The sequence below is a fragment of the Cinclus cinclus genome, chromosome 5, assembly GCF_963662255.1.
Source record: "Cinclus cinclus chromosome 5, bCinCin1.1, whole genome shotgun sequence".
In the NCBI taxonomy this organism is placed as follows: domain Eukaryota; kingdom Metazoa; phylum Chordata; class Aves; order Passeriformes; family Cinclidae; genus Cinclus; species Cinclus cinclus.
Genome location: NC_085050.1, coordinates 21,664,659 through 21,683,277, shown reverse-complemented (window position 1 = coordinate 21,683,277; position 18,619 = coordinate 21,664,659). Strand labels below are relative to the sequence as shown.

The 18,619-nt window shown below is 35.3% G+C and overlaps 1 protein-coding gene across 1 annotated transcript in view; it reads left to right on the top strand.

The window, feature by feature from the left end:
* The first annotated feature begins 1,004 nt into the window (after positions 1 to 1,004).
* The window catches only part of ARAP2 (ArfGAP with RhoGAP domain, ankyrin repeat and PH domain 2), a 110,763-nt gene continuing 93,148 nt past the window's right edge, over positions 1,005 to 18,619 (top strand). The window contains exons 1-5 of the mRNA XM_062492701.1: positions 1,005 to 2,186; positions 8,937 to 9,007; positions 9,948 to 10,027; positions 15,120 to 15,202; positions 15,974 to 16,330. Of these exons, the coding sequence (XP_062348685.1) occupies positions 1,321 to 2,186; positions 8,937 to 9,007; positions 9,948 to 10,027; positions 15,120 to 15,202; positions 15,974 to 16,330 (1,457 nt within the window). The 5' untranslated portion in view covers positions 1,005 to 1,320. The remainder of the gene's footprint in view (positions 2,187 to 8,936; positions 9,008 to 9,947; positions 10,028 to 15,119; positions 15,203 to 15,973; positions 16,331 to 18,619) is intronic.

The window sequence follows — 18,619 nt, the reverse complement described above, 5'->3', positions numbered from 1 at the left end:
TTGCGGTTTTTTTTGGTCATGAAATACTTTGAAGAATTAGGTATCAATGCCTACTAGTAAAGACAAATTCTGGGCATGAGATTTCTCCTCTTTCTAAATGCTACTTAAATCTTAATGCTCTTCCACTGAAGCTGTTCTTTCTTTTTCAGCCTGCTTAAGGCTAGTACCTGCATGCCAGGACAGCTGCTACAGTCAGCAGGTTTCCCTAAGGCCAAATTACTTTCTATATGGAAAGAGAGAGGTGAAAAACCTGTTGAGTGTTGCTGATCTTAAACCTCCTTTGAAGAAATATTATTTTAAGGCTGTTTCAAACACCTTCAGAAGAGTAGCATTTGGATTTTGTAAATTGTGAATTTAGATATGGCCCTGAAAGAAAGAATAACTCAAATAGATTAAATCTGGAGTGTAAGAGCTGAGTTGTAAGATACTAAGGAAGAACTAATGGATAGCCAGAACCTGCTTATGGATTCATGCTTTTTCTCTCTGTAGCCAAGGGAAAACTGCTTCCTTGTCAGAGTTGAGATGCTGGATAGCTGTTTCCTGTGTTCCCACAGAACAGTTTGCTTGAAGGGCTGACTGTTGCAAACGATGTTATTGAGGATAGCACTTGTTCAGTTGAATTCTCAGTTGAAGAGGGCTTGAATGCACAGATCACATAGAATGCTCTAGAGAGTCATTTTTCTTTTGTTCCCGTGCAATTGTGTTTCTATGCTAAAAGGATTTTAAGATTGGAAGGTGAGTACAAGCCCTGTTCCGTAATTGATTGGTGCTAGTGTGGGAATAGGAAAGCTTTAGGTTCCACTTGTGGTCTTGGATAACTCTTTCTCTCCCTGATATCCAAGTAGTCTGTAATAAGAGTGTGTGTTTAGATAAGAGGTTCATCTCTTAACTGTTCATCTTAATGTTTAGTGACTAGGAATATGTGTTTTAAGTCTGTATTACTTGTGCTGAGACTTTGATTTTGCTATTTTTTTAATATAGGCTAAGACAAAAGGATGGATTTACCACGGTTGAAATTCTTATATACAATTAAAAAATATTACTGTTCAAGTGACAAGGAGTCTTTCACAATTTTATTCAAGGTAATTGTAAGGTTCAAGTGAGTTTTTTTTTTTTTAATGTCCTTTTTCTTTCCTGTATGTTTGCAGTGTTTTAAAAACACCAGTTTGAACTGAAGAAACTGGAAGAGGTGTGATGAGGAAACAGATATTTTCTGCTGGCTGGTGAACACCAAATTCAAGAGAGTTTTCTTGCTAGTGAGCATGCATGCCACCTGATTATTTCTACATGACTGTGTGGGGCAATATATGGAATTAAGTCATGTCATCTACAGGCAATGGCACTGATATTGAAGAATTTTTGGTCCACATTAACCTTGCACAGTATCTTCCTAACTTTAAAAAATGTGGCTATAACACTGTGACGGATTGTGTGGGAATAAATAATAGTGTGCTTCAGCAAATGGGAGTGTTGCCTACAGGGCATCGCAGAAGGATTCTTAAGCAGTTAGACAGCCTTTTGGAAATTCAACAGGGAAATTCTCTTGTCCGTGAAAATCTAAAATTCAAAGTCTTGAAAGGTTTAGAAGAGAAGCAGTATTCATCCTCAGATCAGGAATCTCCTGTAAGCAATTCAAGTATAGATGGGACTGGCTTGATACCTGCAACATCATCAGAGCAACTTCTTAAAAAGTCTTATGTCAATAAGGAAAAGTTTGAACTTGCAGAGCAAAACTCAATGGAGGCAAATGATGATAGCTTTACAAATTTGAATTTTTCCAGTTTATACCAGAATTCAGACAGCATACTAGAAGCTGTCAGTCAGAATAGAAATATCAAGACAAATACACAGCCAGATGCATCACTGACAGAAGCTGCTGCATACCAAGCTGATGAGCACTTGACTGGCCCTTTGGTGTTGCGTGACCCTCCTTCATTTGTTCGTTCATGCGAGACAAAATGCAAAGAAAACAAACAGCAGAGGTTTGCGGATGAGGGTGATTTATCTGATAGTAAACCAGATTCTCCATTCTATAAGTTCAAAGGAGAAATGATAGACAACGACTTGTATGATTCCTGTACGTTAAACTGCATGAAAGTATTTCCAAGAGCAAGCCGATCTTTTATCTTAAGGCATCGACCTGTACCAGAAATTCCTGAATCAAGTCAAGTTCAAGCTTCATCAAGGTAATTGCTGTTCATTACTAATGAGAAGTTACTGTCATGCTAGAACTAACAGTCTAGGCTTTCTTTTTTTTTTTGTCTTTTTATGTATTTTTATTTTTTTTTGTGTGTGGATTTTTAAAATATGAACTGTAAATATACTTGAACTGATATGAATGTTTCCAAATTACTTGAAAGAAGGATTAAGCTTCAATGTAATTTAAAAGCAAAAATGAGAGTGTAAAGGGAAATTTTAGAACAGTGTGTCCTTATAACCTCCCCAGTTTTCTCTGCATCTACATATTAGCAAAGAAAGGAATCTTTAGTACTTTAGCTATGACTCTTAAAAGTAGCTATATAAAGCATAAGCTAGACCATATTTCAAGATGGCTTTTAGGTTAATTTCTGAGCTGGTAGTCATTTAACTGTTAACTTTGGAGAATGAAGGCAGCCATTTATTCATATTATGTGTTGGCTTCTGCTGGTGGTCTCAAAACACCAAAACCTTAGCTTTTAATGATATATCTAGTATAAAAATATTTTTCAGACATTCCAACAGGGGAAAACAGCAGTGGGAAAAGGAGGAAAAAAAGATGATTGATGTACAAGGTTTTCCGACTTTATGGAATCTTTGAATTTCTTTCCAAGTATTCAAGTGATGTGATTGTTTTTCTTCTGTCAAAATGGTTGAGTTCATAATTTGAGTCCACAAATTGCTGAGTGGCACTTATTTTCTTGAAGAAACATTAGTTGTTGTAGACTTGTACAACTTGTACCAAGACTTGTAGACTTGTCTTGGAAAAATATGATAGAATGTTGAGAAAAATGTCTGCTGTTGGGACTTTGTTCAAGACCTATCGTAATAAAAGTCTAATTAGTTGTTGGAATGCTAAAAATAATAGGCAATGAATAGGTATTTAATCATAATACAACAATAGTACAGTCTGTATGCAAAAAAATATCTCCACACAGGTTAATTTGTAATATTTTTGGCTTTATTAAGTAAGTTTTAGTTGTCATGCTGGCTAAGTGTCTTAAACAGAAGAAAAATTAATGCAAAGGCATATGCAAAGTTTTGTTGGTGTAGCCATATCCGAAGCATTAGGTTGCATTTTCTTTATTTTCTTTTTTTTGAACCACAAGCTATGCTTGGAAGGGGCATGTCTAAGAATGTTGTATATTTATCTTGAGTTTTTCATCTTCATATCTCAGCAGATAGAAACATCATCGAGTTTATACGTGCTCTAAATGCAGGGGTTTCCCAGCATTTTTTTTTATTTTTTTTTAGATTACCGAAAGATGTCAAAATTAGTCTTGTGATACAATCATTTGAACAGGTGGAGAGGCAAAGATTCTTTGCAACAATTAGGGATTTTTTTGTACGCCTTAAAAACTGCTTCATTGGTGTCTTCTAAATGACAAAAAAACCTGTGCTCATTGAAACTTAAGTATACATATGTCCTAGTTTGAAGGACAGGTATTTGCTAAGAAAGGCAGAAGCCTCCCTTTGAACTGAAAAATGTGATCCTTCCTTCCTACAGATTATTATGATTTTGAAATTAAGGGAGCTCTCAGGCAAAGATACGGGGGTAGGAATAACAGTTCTTTACTAGTATATCTAACAAGACAAACAAGAACAACAACAGCTATGAAATTACCCACAAACAGAACAGTAACTCAGTCCCAGTGTTTTTTGGCTGCAGGCACCTTTTCCCTGAGCTGCAGTTCCCGGTGCTGGGGGCGGGCGGGTCCCGCAGAGCCGCAGGAGGGCTGGGGGTGATGGCAGCGCTGTCCCAGGGGGAGAGAGAGATGGGGAGAGAGCTCTCCGCTCACGGTGTGGGTCCTGGTGCTCAGCAGAGTGCTGGATGGTGGCAGGTTACAGGGAGAAGGCAGCAGGGCAGGGTCTGACAGCAGTGAGGATGGCTCCCAGCGCTGGGATGGCAGGGATGGGACACAGGCAGCGATCGTCCTTCTCGTCTGAACTCCGTGGGGGAAATGGGGCCGAGCCAGAGCCTTCCGTCTGCTCTTCTGGATGTTTGGATATTGAGGGATTTCCCTCCTCTCTCTCCTCCCTCCTCCCCCTTGTCACCAGGGCCCAGTCAACAGGTATCTTAGCATGACAGTGGTGAAAATTCCACAGAGGGAAAAAGGGAAAGAACCAACCCCCAACAACATATCTTCCAGTGAGGTGTAGATTTATGTTAACTTTTGTAGAGTGATTATCCCTACTTCATTTAATTAAGCTGTTCGTGCTGAGACAAAATGCGATTCTTAACTTAAAAAATAATAACTACATACTAAAAGAGTACTCTCACTGTCTTTTGAGAAACAATCATCCAGTTGAGAGAATACACTGTATTTGTATTCGGGTGTATTTCCCACCACTGGAGTAGATCTTCCAAATCCCAGTCTGCTAGTGATTGATATGTGACTAGATCACTAACTTCATTACTCACCAGTTTGATTTGTGAGCTCCAGTATCTTTTCTTTGTTTTTATGCTCCAGTTACAGCAATATTGAAATCCTGGGGGACCAGTCTGTCTGCCAGATCGAGGCTAAACGAGAACTTCACAGTAGAACTTAAACTTTGCAGAAACATTCTTGATAACCTTTCTGGCAGCCTTTTCATAGGGGCAGAGAACTAATGCAGAACTTTAAAATGGCATCGTGCAGACATATTTAACCTCAGGAAAGATTGTATCTTTCTCACAGAGTTGTATAGACTAACAGCTTCAACTGGCTTTATTGACAGATGCTGGTTTCATCCTTATTTCATTGTATGTAGGCTGTTTCATAGAGGCAGACAAACCCTACTGAAATCTGGGTAACCTGGCACTTCCTTCTAGTCATTTGTGGACATTAGTCATTAAAGTTTTATGCAAGGAGTACTTTTCTCATCACCTCCTGTGTGCCTTTAGCCCAAAAAAGTTCCTACAATGGGTTCAGACCCTGTGGCCCATGGTAGGGCTGTGACCGCATCATTTTTTATTACTAATAATGCACTTACCTCCCTTGCAATTTTATCTGCTTCTCCATGCCTCACTTCTGCTCCTGGCTCTTGCCTGTAACAAAGCATGCTGGCATCTGGAAAGATACCATAGCATTTTAAAAATTGAAAATATATTAGGTTTATTTATTCTTTGAATTATGGCACTACAGTGTGGCATCACTCTAGTGTTGGGGGTGCAGTATTAAAAAAAAAGAAAAAGGTGACAATTATAGTTTTCTTAATAGTGGTGTTATTGTGCAGGTTTTAGTACTGGTTTTTGTTGCTCAGTATTGATGTGCAATTACACTAAATTATTTTCAGCTAGACCTTTCCTTATAGTAGCATTATGAGCTCTCGGTTGTTGGAGAATTAGTAAAGATCGGTCAAAAGGTGTTTAAAATCGCAAATTGAAAAATTGAAGGTTTCTGTAAGATGAAATAGTGGAAGTATTGCAATGGATGGAGCTAACCATTAATGTGTCTTTAGGACAAGATTCAAGATAATTAGTTTTGAAACAGTTTTAGAGGCTTTGGATGCTTTGGATCAACCAGTAGTCACTCTTGGGTGAAATAATTAACATGGCATAATTCTGGGAAGCAATCTATTCAAACAAAAATCTGAAGCAGATTTATAACATGGTAGATCTGATTTTTATACAGAATAATATGCAGTTGAAATTCCAGACTGATGAATTCTATACTTCTTTTATATTTTTTCTTATCACCCATCTTTGTTACTTGTATTGTGCAGTAGTGGCATTGCTCTGATTCTTTATTAAGAAATAAGAAAAAACGGACCAAAATTCTGGGCAACATCCTGCATATGGGGGAAGATATAAATGAGGTAGATAATGGTGCTTGTCTCTAGCAGGCACCATTTGTTTTCTGCAGTTGGCAGATCCTGCAGTTGGAATTTCTTGCTTGGTGCTGATATCCTTTCTGCTCCATTTCTTAACATACAAGTGGTCAAGATCGCTCATGAGATGCCAAGCTGGTGTTGCTGTGTTAAAGCATTGCTATTAACTTTACCTCTGCTAGGAGTCTGTGAACCCCAAAGCTTTAACACAGCATGCTAGAGCAGTTTTGATGTGTTTGCATTATGAGAGGGTTGTGTGTTGAGATAGATAGAAAACGTCTTGAATGAGTTTGAAAACAAAAGCTTCTTTCATTTAAAACACTCAGCAGATCCTTTCATCCTGTTTATGCATAATACAGGGTGCTAGAGAAATGTATGCAGCCTGAGCTGCACCCAGTACTATGAAAACAGGGAGTTTTAATCACCACAGTTGTAACAAAATAAACACTGAACAATAGGTGAAATTATTATTATATCTTTGAAAACTTGGTGCACTTTATGATAGGCAGACTGCTTGCACTAACCTTCCATTAAAGAGCATCATCAATCTTCTTTGTTTGAGGTACTCAGTTTTTGAATTGAAAAAATTCAAGAGAAGAGGTATCTAATTTTTGAAATGGGTAAGAGAAAGTCATAGATTGACAGAGTTAGAAGATTCTTTTTGACTTTTTTTTTTCCTCCAAAAGACATCTTCCATGTTTTTCTCTTTTAATCCAGGTATTTAATTTGTGCAACAACTAGCTTGCTATTAAGCATTCACAAATTAGTATCATTTTATAGCTTGCACTGTAGGTTTTTTATGACATAATATTTGAAAGTGAGCTCATTTTATTTATTTCATGTAAACGAAATGTATGTATGTATGTATATATATATAATTTACATAAGTTATAAATTTGCTTTCAGAAAAATGACAAATAGGTTGTATATTATAAATGCTGGAAAAAAAGACTGTAGTTTGTTTTTTTGCAGGATTTTGTGCCCTGTATACATAAATGTAGGTACATGATGAAAAAGAATACACAAGTCTTGAAAAGGACATGGTTTTTAAAGAAAAGTGGGAGGGTATTTTGTGTGTGGGTTTATTTTTTATTTCCTTGGTTTTTTTTTTTTTTTTTTTTTTTTGTTTTGTTTTGTTTTGTTTGTTAAGCTGACTTATTTTTCATTACCTGGTGAAATTATCCATTCACCTTGAAACTAAGCAAATTACTCACTGTTTTATATAAGGAAAGCCTCCATAATTTTAAAAGCTTTTCAAGTCAAAGCTGTTTATCTGTAAGTCTTAATTTAGTTTAATGCTGCTAATACCCTTCAGAGGATACCAACCTAACAACAAAAAAATCTGATCTGTGTTGAAATATACGAGGTTAGGTTTGGTTTTGTTTTAAGCATATTAAGTTCTTTAAAATTTTGTTCATACAAACACATGAAGTTTGTTTGCTAATGGAGCTTCAGAATGTGTAACTACATGAATTTTAGTAAAATGTATGATGCAACACTGACTTTTAAAGTATTTGCTGTGTATTGTAATTATGACTCAGGAGAGTAGGCAATTATATATGGGAACTAAACCATGATCCACTTTCAGTGGCCAAACTCACCCTGTGTTTTCTAAACCCAGGATTTTATGAAGTGATAATTGGGGAACTTAGTTTAGGTAACCTGGATAACATTTGAGATGTCTAGTAATTTTATAAGATGTGGCTTCTATATTGAATTTAATAAAAATTTTGAGCCAGATTTAGGTGTGGAGTAAAAATTATGTGAAATAGTAGTCCACGAATGCCTGCCTTCTGTCACAAAGAAACAATTTTGTAGTTAGGAGAAATTCAAGTTGGACTTCATGGGACAGTAGGTCTAAAGTTCTTAATGTATCGTATCTTAAAATAATAAAATCTCTCAATATGTTAAATGGGGAAACAAAAGTTAGGATTGATATTTTTCGTAGAAGATAATTGCATTTGGCTTTAAAGGATGTAGGACTCACAGACTGTTAGGAAAACCAATAAGGTTCTTACATGGCATTTAGCAGCCTCAGAATATTCTATAAGGATGAATGAGTACTTTTAGTACTCCTATTTTAAGCAGAGAAAATTAAGTGGAAAAATGGCTAATTATGTTAAGGGGGAATTCAGGGCTTGAGTGAAAAGACCTCTAATAGAGACCTATTGGGCTAGTGAAGGTGAGTTAGAAATTTTCCATTTCACGCATTTTTCTTCCTGTGTTCTGATAATAAAGCTGTCTTTGTCTGAAATATTAATAATAGCCATAATATTGGACTGTATTTGAAATTACTGAAATACATGGGGCCAGCACACTGCTAATAAAATAACTTTTCTGCTGTGCATGGAGATACGTTGTTATAAAATGAGTGAGGATTGTCACAGGCAGTTGCAGTGCAAGGTCATTTACCTCTTGGTTTTAAAACTTTGTTGGGGGGAAATAATTCACCTTAGGAAATCGAAACAGTAATTTTTTTTTTCAGTGGTTGGGAGCATGTTTTGGCTGGATTCTCAGGCCCCTTACAAGTTTAATGTTAAAGTAGATTTTCATAGTGCATCCACTCTTAAATACAGTTACTGGTAATCCTTGTGAAGGAGAAGGGAAGGAAAAGTTTGGGGAAAACTCTGGGATCTCCATTCTTCAAGCAGTCTAAATGCTTTTAAGGTCAGTCAGAACACCCTTCCCTCCACCCCACCACCTCGATTTTGGGATGTCTGCTAAGATCAGAGAAGTATTCAGTGTCAAAAGGTGAGGAAAAACATATTATGGTATGGCTTTCAAAATAAATCAGAAAATTTCCCAAGATTTAAAATCTATTGTTTCTATATTTGTATTTAATTGTAATTCTTTAACTGAATGGGATGGTTTTGCTTATTTTCTGGGAAATTTCAGTTAATGTTTTCATTCTCTGCTTTGTTTTGTTCCAGTTCCCTTCAGAGAAGAAGAAATATGGACCTTGTAAATATTTCTTGCTCTGGGAGGCAAATTTCACAAAACAGTGAGTTAAGAATGCAGATATTTACATCTTGAATATTAAGGAAAAAGAAACCTTGGACCAGTTGTCTAAAATAAGCATTACTTATGTATTTTAAGAAATGTAGGGCATCTCAAAGGTCTAGAAGAATTGATTTATGTGATAGAAGAATATTTAATCACTTCTGCATTTTTACTTGGTTTTTGATTGTGACCAAATAAAGTAAAAATTAGGAAATCTAGTCTTTAATCCCCATTTATTTTAATATACTTTTTTAGACTAGAATTTTAAGTTTCTACTATTAGATCCAGAATACTTTAGGCAGAGTTAACTTCTTGAAAAACATAAAGTGTGTATTCCTGACTAATGCAGCTTAATTTGTTTATAAGTGCTCGTAGCTCCAGGAAAAAAACAGGAAATTTATTGTATTAAATAGTTTACTGAAGCATTTAGAAGTCTTGTGCAGTTAGCTGGAAACTTCTTTCATATTTGAAAAATACGTATTGTTTGAATTTATGTATATTTATTTTAAGCAAATATTTGGTGACAAAATGAAAATTGTCCACAGAGGAGTTGTGTGGTGGTTTATTTTTGGTATTTTTTAAAAGTAAGAATAAAGAACACTTTGGAGCTATTGCTTCTTAGACTAGACAGCTGAAGGTTTTCTTATTTTAACTTGATGCAGGGTAGGAAAGAAGAAAATGCCTGTATGCAAGTTATATTAAAATTGCATAATAAAAGTGATAATGTCTGTGGTGAAAAGAAGGTATCTGGAGTTCACTTAGAAGTAGGACATTGTTCCTTGCTCCTCAAAGATTTTCTGTGACCAAAGAAAAATTACAAGCTGAAAAATCTGTGTCCCTTGTTGATTTTATTATGACTTTAGCAGAGCATTTGTGACTCATAGTAGAACACTGTATGACTGTATTATTTATTTATTTATTATTTATTTATTTGCTTTAAGATAATTTCATGGAAGAAAAGCCACCTGTTATCTCTCCATATGGGGAAACCTTTATTTGTGACAACACTAAACATGCTAAAGTAAGTTGAGAAGCTTGGATGTATATAGTCTGTGTTCACTTGAATCTTCGTGGTAGGTATCTCATACTGGCCGTAATTATTTATTTTTATTTTGTGCTCTTTTAGTTGCCTGTACTTTTTCTGTCTTTTAGGTATATGCAAAGGGATTATGATTTAAATATATCTGAAGACTAATGACTCTTGGGATTCTCAAGAGTAATAGGAAGCTGCAATGTGTGTGTTGGTTATTTCTTTGTTCTTCTGGTTTTTTTTTTGTTTTTTTTTTCTGAACCAACACAGGACAGATAACTGATTTTCTTTTTTTTTTACCCCATTGGCCAGAGCTGCCGTACTTATGCTCTCACAGCGCTCTATCCTTTGTGCGTAATTGAGGTTAAGCTGTTGAAATTTGAAACTGTTAGAATTTACAAAGAAGGGTAAGAGTGGCTTTTTTCTCATCTGAGAATTGCAGCTCAAGGTTGGGCATCTCTGCACAGACTTTTGCATATCCTGTGAAAGCAGCTTACACGTTAGGTTAGGTTGATGGGATGGTCACATTTTGTCATACCCTTTTTCAATTCCTGTATATGAAAGTTCTCAGGACTTTTTAGTTCTTGCATGATATTTTTCATGCATCTCCTAAACTTGCTGTATACCCAGAAAGTCACTTTTCTTTTAGGATTCTCTGAAGTGAACGTTTTTGTTGGGGTTTAGTTGGTGGTGTGAATTCACAGATGACATGTGGACAGACTTCTGAATCACGTGGAGGGAGATATGGGAGGTAAATTAGCTTAGTGAGGCATCTGCCAAATGCCATGAATCTCCAGCTCCTGCTTCTGTCTCAGCAGGAAGCAGAACAGAAATTTTTGATTCTGTGATTACTTATATTTTTTCCAGCCAGTCTCAAGCCACAGAATTAAAGATAACAGAAAATTCTTCTGTCCTGGTCTTTAATCTAATGTTTCATTTTTAAACAATTGTAAACTGTTGACTGAAATAAAAACTACTCAAATGGTTTTCCAAGGTTTTCCTTTCTCCCATACTAGTTTCTTAAGAATTGATTAATAAAAGTAAATGGTTCAAATTTCATCTTCTAGTGAGAGTAGTTTTATAGGAGTAAAAGTAATCTCTTTTTGATGCATACATTCCTTTTGAAGTATACCCTGCTTTTTTGTTGTTGTTGACCTTTTAACACAGTACACATAAAATCATACCTTATCTTTCCTACTTGTTCTTGTTATATACTTGCAGAGCTGACTTTTGAGTGTTCATTTTCTTTCCTTGAATGCAGTGTTGTCTGTACTAGTTATTATCTGTGCCCATGTCTTTACAAATTCAAAATTTAATTTCTTTGTCATTATTTCAATGGTTTAAGATGATTTTCTAGACGTTTCCTAGGTCTCTTAATACTTCTTGGCATTATTCTGTACATTTTATTGGAATGGTTGTTTATGAAAAAGCATACCCAGAAAGGTTGTCAGCATTCTTTCTTATCTTACAAAGGCATAAAGTACAAAAACACCATTCTGTTAAACTGGATTAACTGCTTGAAACTAAATTGATATTTTGCTTGCTGCAGAATCATGATTAATGCAGTATTTTATAACATCCTTCACCTGATCTGAAGATTTGGATTTTAATATCACTTTCATATATGTGAACAGTTTCCTGTGTTGTGTTTATCACATGACTGTTGGAAACTTCATAGTTGATTTTAGTTCCATTAGTATTTAATTGTGGACAAAGGTCATAAAGAAGAACATAAAAACAAACATGCATTGAGATACATTTCACTTTCAGATTTTTTTCAGCAGAAGCAATTATCCTAGGAGCAAATAAGAATATTTAGATAACACTGTAAAGTATCTGAGATTTTAGAGCTTGTTGCTGCTGCTTCATGTTAAGTCACAAGAGCATAGTATGCCCATGTAGAATAAAAGGTGTCAAGTTGTTATACTTACTGACTGAAATTTGTTCTAAGGGCTTGTAAGTTAGCCATCACCCTTCTTTGTTTCATAGGTGTAAAGAAAAGGCTTCTGTAGGCTTTTATGAAGGGAGTGCCTGTAGAAATAGGTAATGAGTCACTGCAGTCTGGAAGTAAGTAAGCATAAGAAAACAGGGGAATGAAGGTTATAAAAAAAGTATGCCTTTGATTTGGGTCAGGAAGAAAGATAAGTAGAAAGAGAAACTTCTGAAAGGCAAACTGAAGAAGGAACTTTTTCTTTTTTAATATTGGTTTTAAAATAACACAAAAATATAAGTGTTTTAGATGTTTTTTTGTTGTATCTAACTAAAAGAGTCAAGTATATTAGAATTTCTTCAGAGGAAGACTGTATTCTAATGAGTTTTGGCCTCGTGAGTGAAATACTGGCTTTATTTCTTGCTGTAGATGGGCTAAATTGAACATGCAATCTGAACTTGGTAAATTGTGTGAGCTCCTGAGTATTTGGATACTGTGGAAGGCTGGCTGCATTGCAAGTCTTACCAATTTAACATGAGAAGCTTTAATCTGCTAAAAGGAGGACTTTATCTTCATGGACCCATTACAACGTTGTACTGCCAGACCATGATTCAAGAATCAACCTGAGAACTCTGTGACAGGACTACCTTTAATAGGAGACTTAGGTAGTATCTCCTGAGGAAGATGCCTCTCCTCCATGGCCTTGTATCTTCATTTAATGTAGGCTCAGTCCTGATACCCTTTGTGGAGGCTGTGTTTTAACTTTCAAGCTTCCTGTCTTGCTGTTGAAATCACAAAGACTACCTGTCAGGAAAAGCTAAAACCATAAATGTATCTGAATTACTTCTGATTAAAACTAGAAGGTTTTAATACAGGCCAGAGAATAAGCATTTCCATCTGTCTGGCATCCAGAAGCCTTGTTTCTTTCTTAAAAATAGGTGCTTTCTGTGCATAAGAACTGTACCTATATAGAAGAAACGCTTCTCTCTATAAAGGTGTCTGCATGAGAAAATGCTGCTATCTTTGTATAATGCCTGAGCATCTTGCAGGGTATTTATGTAAACAGGACAATGCAAATGTTTGGGTTTTAATTTGTTAGAAATAGATTTTTGTGAGCAAATAGAACTTTCTTTTCCCACAACCTGTCTGCATTTGTGGACTTTTGCACTTCAAATTCTACTAACGATAGAAATGCATTTCTCAGTTATTGCTTCCAAGTTATCTGGCTCTCTGAATTCACTTGCTCAGGTACTGAAGATTATGGAGTGAGCACAAGCAGGACATAAAACTGTTACTGTAGTGGTTCATGACAGGCAGGAAGAGGTGCTCCTATGTAGCTTCTGTGGGTATGGTTTGCAATTGTATCCTGATAAACAAATGAAGATAAAGGATACTAACTATTTTTACTCTGAAGATGTTTCATGCATTGTGCTATTAGCCTCTTGACTATTGTGCAGAAGTGTGGCCATTTCCCCTTCTTTTGGGAGATTCCAGGTAATGCAAGTATTTGATAAGCAGTGGACAGATTGCTTTTGAGCTTTCTATTTAATTTGTTTACAAGGTATATTGATGCTTTTTATTTAGTTTTTTGTTGGATTTGGTTGGTTGATTTTATTGATGTGTGGGGGAGTGGTATTTTGTTGTTGTGGTTTTTTTAATTTTATTTTTTTTAAATTTTTTTTTTTCAGCCCATAGTGCTACAGCATCGTACTGTGATATGTGGGTGGTTAGGTTTTGGTGGGTTTTTATTTTTATAACGGGTCTGGTTGGCAGAGGAAGGTAGACAGTTCACTGAGATATCACTGTGATTTCTATATTTTTGCTGCACAGTTCCTCTGCTTTGAATTAAATCCTTTTTTTAATCTTGCCTTTCTGTGTTGCCAATGTACAGTCCTCAAGTACAAGATTAGGTGCTGCTACTCAGAAAACAAATGGCAATGTTGTGAAAGCTTATCCACTTCGTTTCTGCTGTTGTTCAGCTTTGTTACGTACACATAAAAGCTTAAATGAGTTAATTTAAAACACTTCTGTCAGAAAGCATGAAGATGTTAATTATATTTATTTTTTTTAAGAAATAAAGACATTGAAAAGCTTAGTAGTGCAATGTGATAGTCAGATAAAGTTTAGGAAGTGTGAAATGTAATGTTCATGAGCAGTGTCAACCTTGATATATTGTACACATCAAGCAGTTTGTGATAAAGATTTCTAAGCAAAAGTTAATAGATGAGCCTTTTAGGAAGATCTTGGCAAAAAATCCCCAAAGCCAATGAGCTATATTCAGTATGGATGAGTTCAGTGTTGCTTTAGAATTTTTAATTTGCCATTATTTTATCTTTAGTGTTCTATGAAGGCTGTACATTTATTCCAAGAAGAAATACTGTTATGGAAGATAGGTTACAGTGAAAAAACATAAATTATACTTAAGATGCACGTAACATGTGGCTCTCGAGCTTAAAAAAAATCAGTTGTGGTTTAACCCCAGCTAGTAACTAGAGCACAGCCACTTGAGTGAGGAAAAGTGGAAAACAAGTAACCTCTTAGATGGTAGAATAAGACCATTTTAATAATTACAGCAAAGCAAAATACAATAATAATAATCCTAATGCTGATAGTAACTCTGGTGGAAAGGAGAGAGCATGATGCTCTGTGGTATGGAACATCCCTTTGGCCAGTTTGGGTCAGTTCTCCTGGCCATGCACCCTCCTGTCTTCCTGTGCATGTGATCACTGGCAGAGCATGGGAAACCAAAAAGTCCTTGACTTAGAGTAAGCTGTACCCAGCAACATCAGTGTGTTATCAACATTATTCTCAAATGCAAAGCATAGCCCTGTATCAGCTACTGGGAACAAAGTTAACTCTCTCCCTGCCAAAACCAGGATGTCAGTGGTGCCTTGAGAAAAATCAGAGCGGTGGTATTTCTGTGCACTGAATTTCTTTATCTGATTTGTTTGAACCAGGTGTTTTGGGCCATGCTTAAATGTTTGAAGCATCATTTCTTAGAATACAAAAATCAGCTTTCAAGTGCATGTTTGAAAATGTGGGAAAGAACAACTTTGCTAGTTAGGGTGTCTGTGTGTGATGTATATCTGCAGTACTTTAAATATCACTTACTCCTTCAGTACCAATGTTAGTTACAATATATTTCTTTTCTAGGATCTCCATGGAAATGAATTCCTGGCTTGTGAAAATAAATTTGATCTAGGAATGAATGAACAATATTCTTCCAAGAATCTATGGTATTTAATAAGAATTACTGAGAAACTCAAAGTTTAAAGAAGAAAATGTTATTTACTGATGTCGTATGTGGATCTCGAGCTCTGAGGGCACAATCATGATTAAATTTTTTTTTCTTCTTTTTGAGGTTTTACCCTATCCTATATGAGGCAAATCTGGGCAGTGTGTCTGTTCTGAGACTGTTTAAACCAAGTTTCAGAATCTCTTGTGGATTTGGAGAACGTCCCTGTTTTCCCCAGTCAGAATAAGGAAGACCAAGTTCCACTTTTGTACATCTCTCAGCTGTGTCTGAGTGCTCTCATAATTTACTTCGTCATTAGAAGATAAACAAACACAAAACTAAAACATATTCACCACTCCTGTTATGAGCCAGTGGCCAGTGGCTTGATGAAGTGGGGGCTAATGTGCTTCTCAGTTATCCAGTCTGCACCAGGCTCCTGTTGAGGTGGAAGAGGGACAAGAGGGGTGAAACTGCAAGTCATTGAAAGTATTCAAAAGAGCAAAGCTAGTTTTCTGAGGAAGGAGAATTTAATTTTAAATTTCTGTTCAGGCTTCTGAAGGAGTGTTATCTTGGTAGTATTCCTGTTGAATGGATAAACTAGGATTCAGGATTGCCACAAGATAGGTTATGTTTAGCAAGTCTGTGGTTATCACTGTGATTATACAAGTTAAAAACATAATATACCTTACCAGTATTTGTTCTGATTACTAATTTTATGTATTTGTGCATTGTAGTAATACATTTTAAGAGTAAAATTCATTTTTTTTTCCAGTTACTCTAATAATCAGAAAGAGAAGACAAAAGAATTTGCAAAAACCGAATCCTTGTCTCAGGAAGAGCCATCATTAACACCAGAAGAATCTGAAAGTGAATCTGTATACTCTGTAGTGGAACAGCATTCTTTGTCTTTAAAGAAGAAGAAAAATAAAACCAAAACACACTCAGCATCTTGCAGTGTGATGCAAAGTGGAGATTCTGATTGCTTGGCTGGTGAACAAATGAATTCTTGTCGATTTGGTGGAGATCAGACTTTGATTGGAAATGAATCAATAGCACCATATGCTTGCTTTTATGGACCATCAGTAAAGAAGGTTAAAGCAGGATGGCTGGATAAATTGTCCCCTCAAGGGTATGGTGTTTGCAGTGCTTATTGTGTACTTGTGGCAATGTAGGTTTGCATGAGAGATACTAAGTTTTTGTATTTAGTCACTGCTTAATATTTGTAGTGGAAGGGGAATTGTTTTCCTTGAAAGAGCACCAAACTTTTGTGAGTTTAAAAGTTTTTAGTGATGTTACCTATCCTAAAGTTTCTTTAGGAGATGCACTCAGGAAAAATATTTTTCTTAAAATCATTGCTCACCACTCATGATCTATAGTGGAAAAATACAGAATGAATTTGTACCAGTATTTCCAGTTGCTACATTTTTGCTGATTTTTTTGTGGGCCACAAATTTAGTGAAAACAAACTTCAATTCTGCAAACTACTTTACTAATTTGGCCATGGATTATAATTTAATAATTCGTGTGACTGAAGGCCCTGTTGCTTTCTGTCTGTGTAACTTGAGCATTGAGTTTAGAATTCACCTGGGGTGAATTCCTTCTATTTAATTTACTTTTGTGCCTAAAATTTGATGGGAGAAATTTGCTCAAGTCTTAAGATTCCAAATAATGAAGAGAAGGGACCACAATAGAAAATGAATTCTCTGTGTCACATTTGGAAGTTAGATGGCAACAACAAAAATCTTTGATTCCTGTTATAATTTTTTTGTTTTATTTTAACTAATTTTAAACTTTGCTTGTCATTAAACTGTTTTTCACTAAAGAATGCTTCATTAGCAGATCTTCAATCAAATACTTGCAAACTTTGATGAAATTCTTCTTTCTCCTTTTCAATTGTAGTTTTCAGTTTCTCTTTGTTCTTATGACTTAACGTTCTTATGAATTCTATGAATTCTTTTTTGTATTGAAAGTAGAACAATTTTACTTTTTAAGTCTGTGTCTGATCTTTGCTGGGACTCAGCATTTAGAAATTAAAGCTGTTGTCTTGTTAGTGCTATAAGACATCTACTGCAGTTCTATTAAAGCCATAGTAGATCTGTGTTCTTTGTTCTTAGGACTGTATATCAAGCTGTGCTGAAAGGTATTAAAGCATTTGTCCCTTTCTTTAATTATTTGTTGCCATAATAATCATCGAATCATCAGCAACATAATTCAGTGTATAATTTTTTTTAGTGAGAAATTTAGGTAATTAAATTAGTTTAAAATACAATCTGATTTGAACTCATTAGAAGTAGCTCTGTTGTATATCAGTCTTGATTTGACATGATATGTTTTTTTTATTTTGGTTTTGTGTTTTTACAGTGGTACATTGTTCATTGTTGAAGGTAATTAACAAGATGGAATAATAGGTTTAATAAAACTTTTACCATTGCAGAATTTCAATGTGCTCAAAAATATTGTCTTTTTAAGTTGTTTTCAAAGTTTCATACACATTTATGGATTGCCATTGTTGACCTTTTGTGATGGATCAAAGAATAATTATACACAGAGCATTTCCATATTTCTTTCTTGCCCCCCCCCCCCCCCCCCCCCCGAATTATTAGGGTACTGATTTCTTATAAAACTTTTGTTTTATTTTACTTTCAGGATTTTTTTTTTTTTAACAACACTTTTGGCAGTTAGCTAGCAGACTGATAAAAAGTATAGTTCTTGATTCCAGCTGGCTTGTCTTGCTCTATCTGAAGGGATAGAGTTGAGAACAAGCTATGAAAACTTCAAGTAAGTGCTGTGTGAGACTGTATTATTTGGAAAAGATAATGAATTAACCATAAAATTAGTAGTGGTTAGTACTGAGTAGAACAGTTGTGTGGTCAGCCTTGATCTGGTGACACTTCACTGCTACATTTCAAGGATTTTTCCCTCAGGGATGGTTCAGTGAATGATACATTTTTGTTTATTTTTCTTATAATATGGTTTCTCAAGCATCTGAAAAATGAAAAGAAACCAACCAAATTAATTTTTTTTTCATACTATTGAAGTGCTCTCATATTTTATTTCACTTCCCATCAACAGAATGTTTCATTCTGTTCTACACCTTCCCATTCTTTTTGTAGAGCTCCAGACTGTTTTCTTAAATTGCTGCAAATCATGCAATAAAGTAGGGCCTCTCTTTTTTCAGTTAATTCACTATAAATTGTACAGCCATTCAGTCTGCTTACATTGTATGTAGTACTTATATTCTCTTGTCCCTGTATAATCTTGAAGTTTATTGACATTTTAATGCAAAGTAGATGGTACATTGGCCTTTCCAGGTTATGAAAAATGATGATTTATTGTAGTCATATAATGCAAGTTAATTAAGCCAGAACTGCTATTTGATTCGAGTTTTGATAAGCTATCACAGTCTACTAATCCTAAA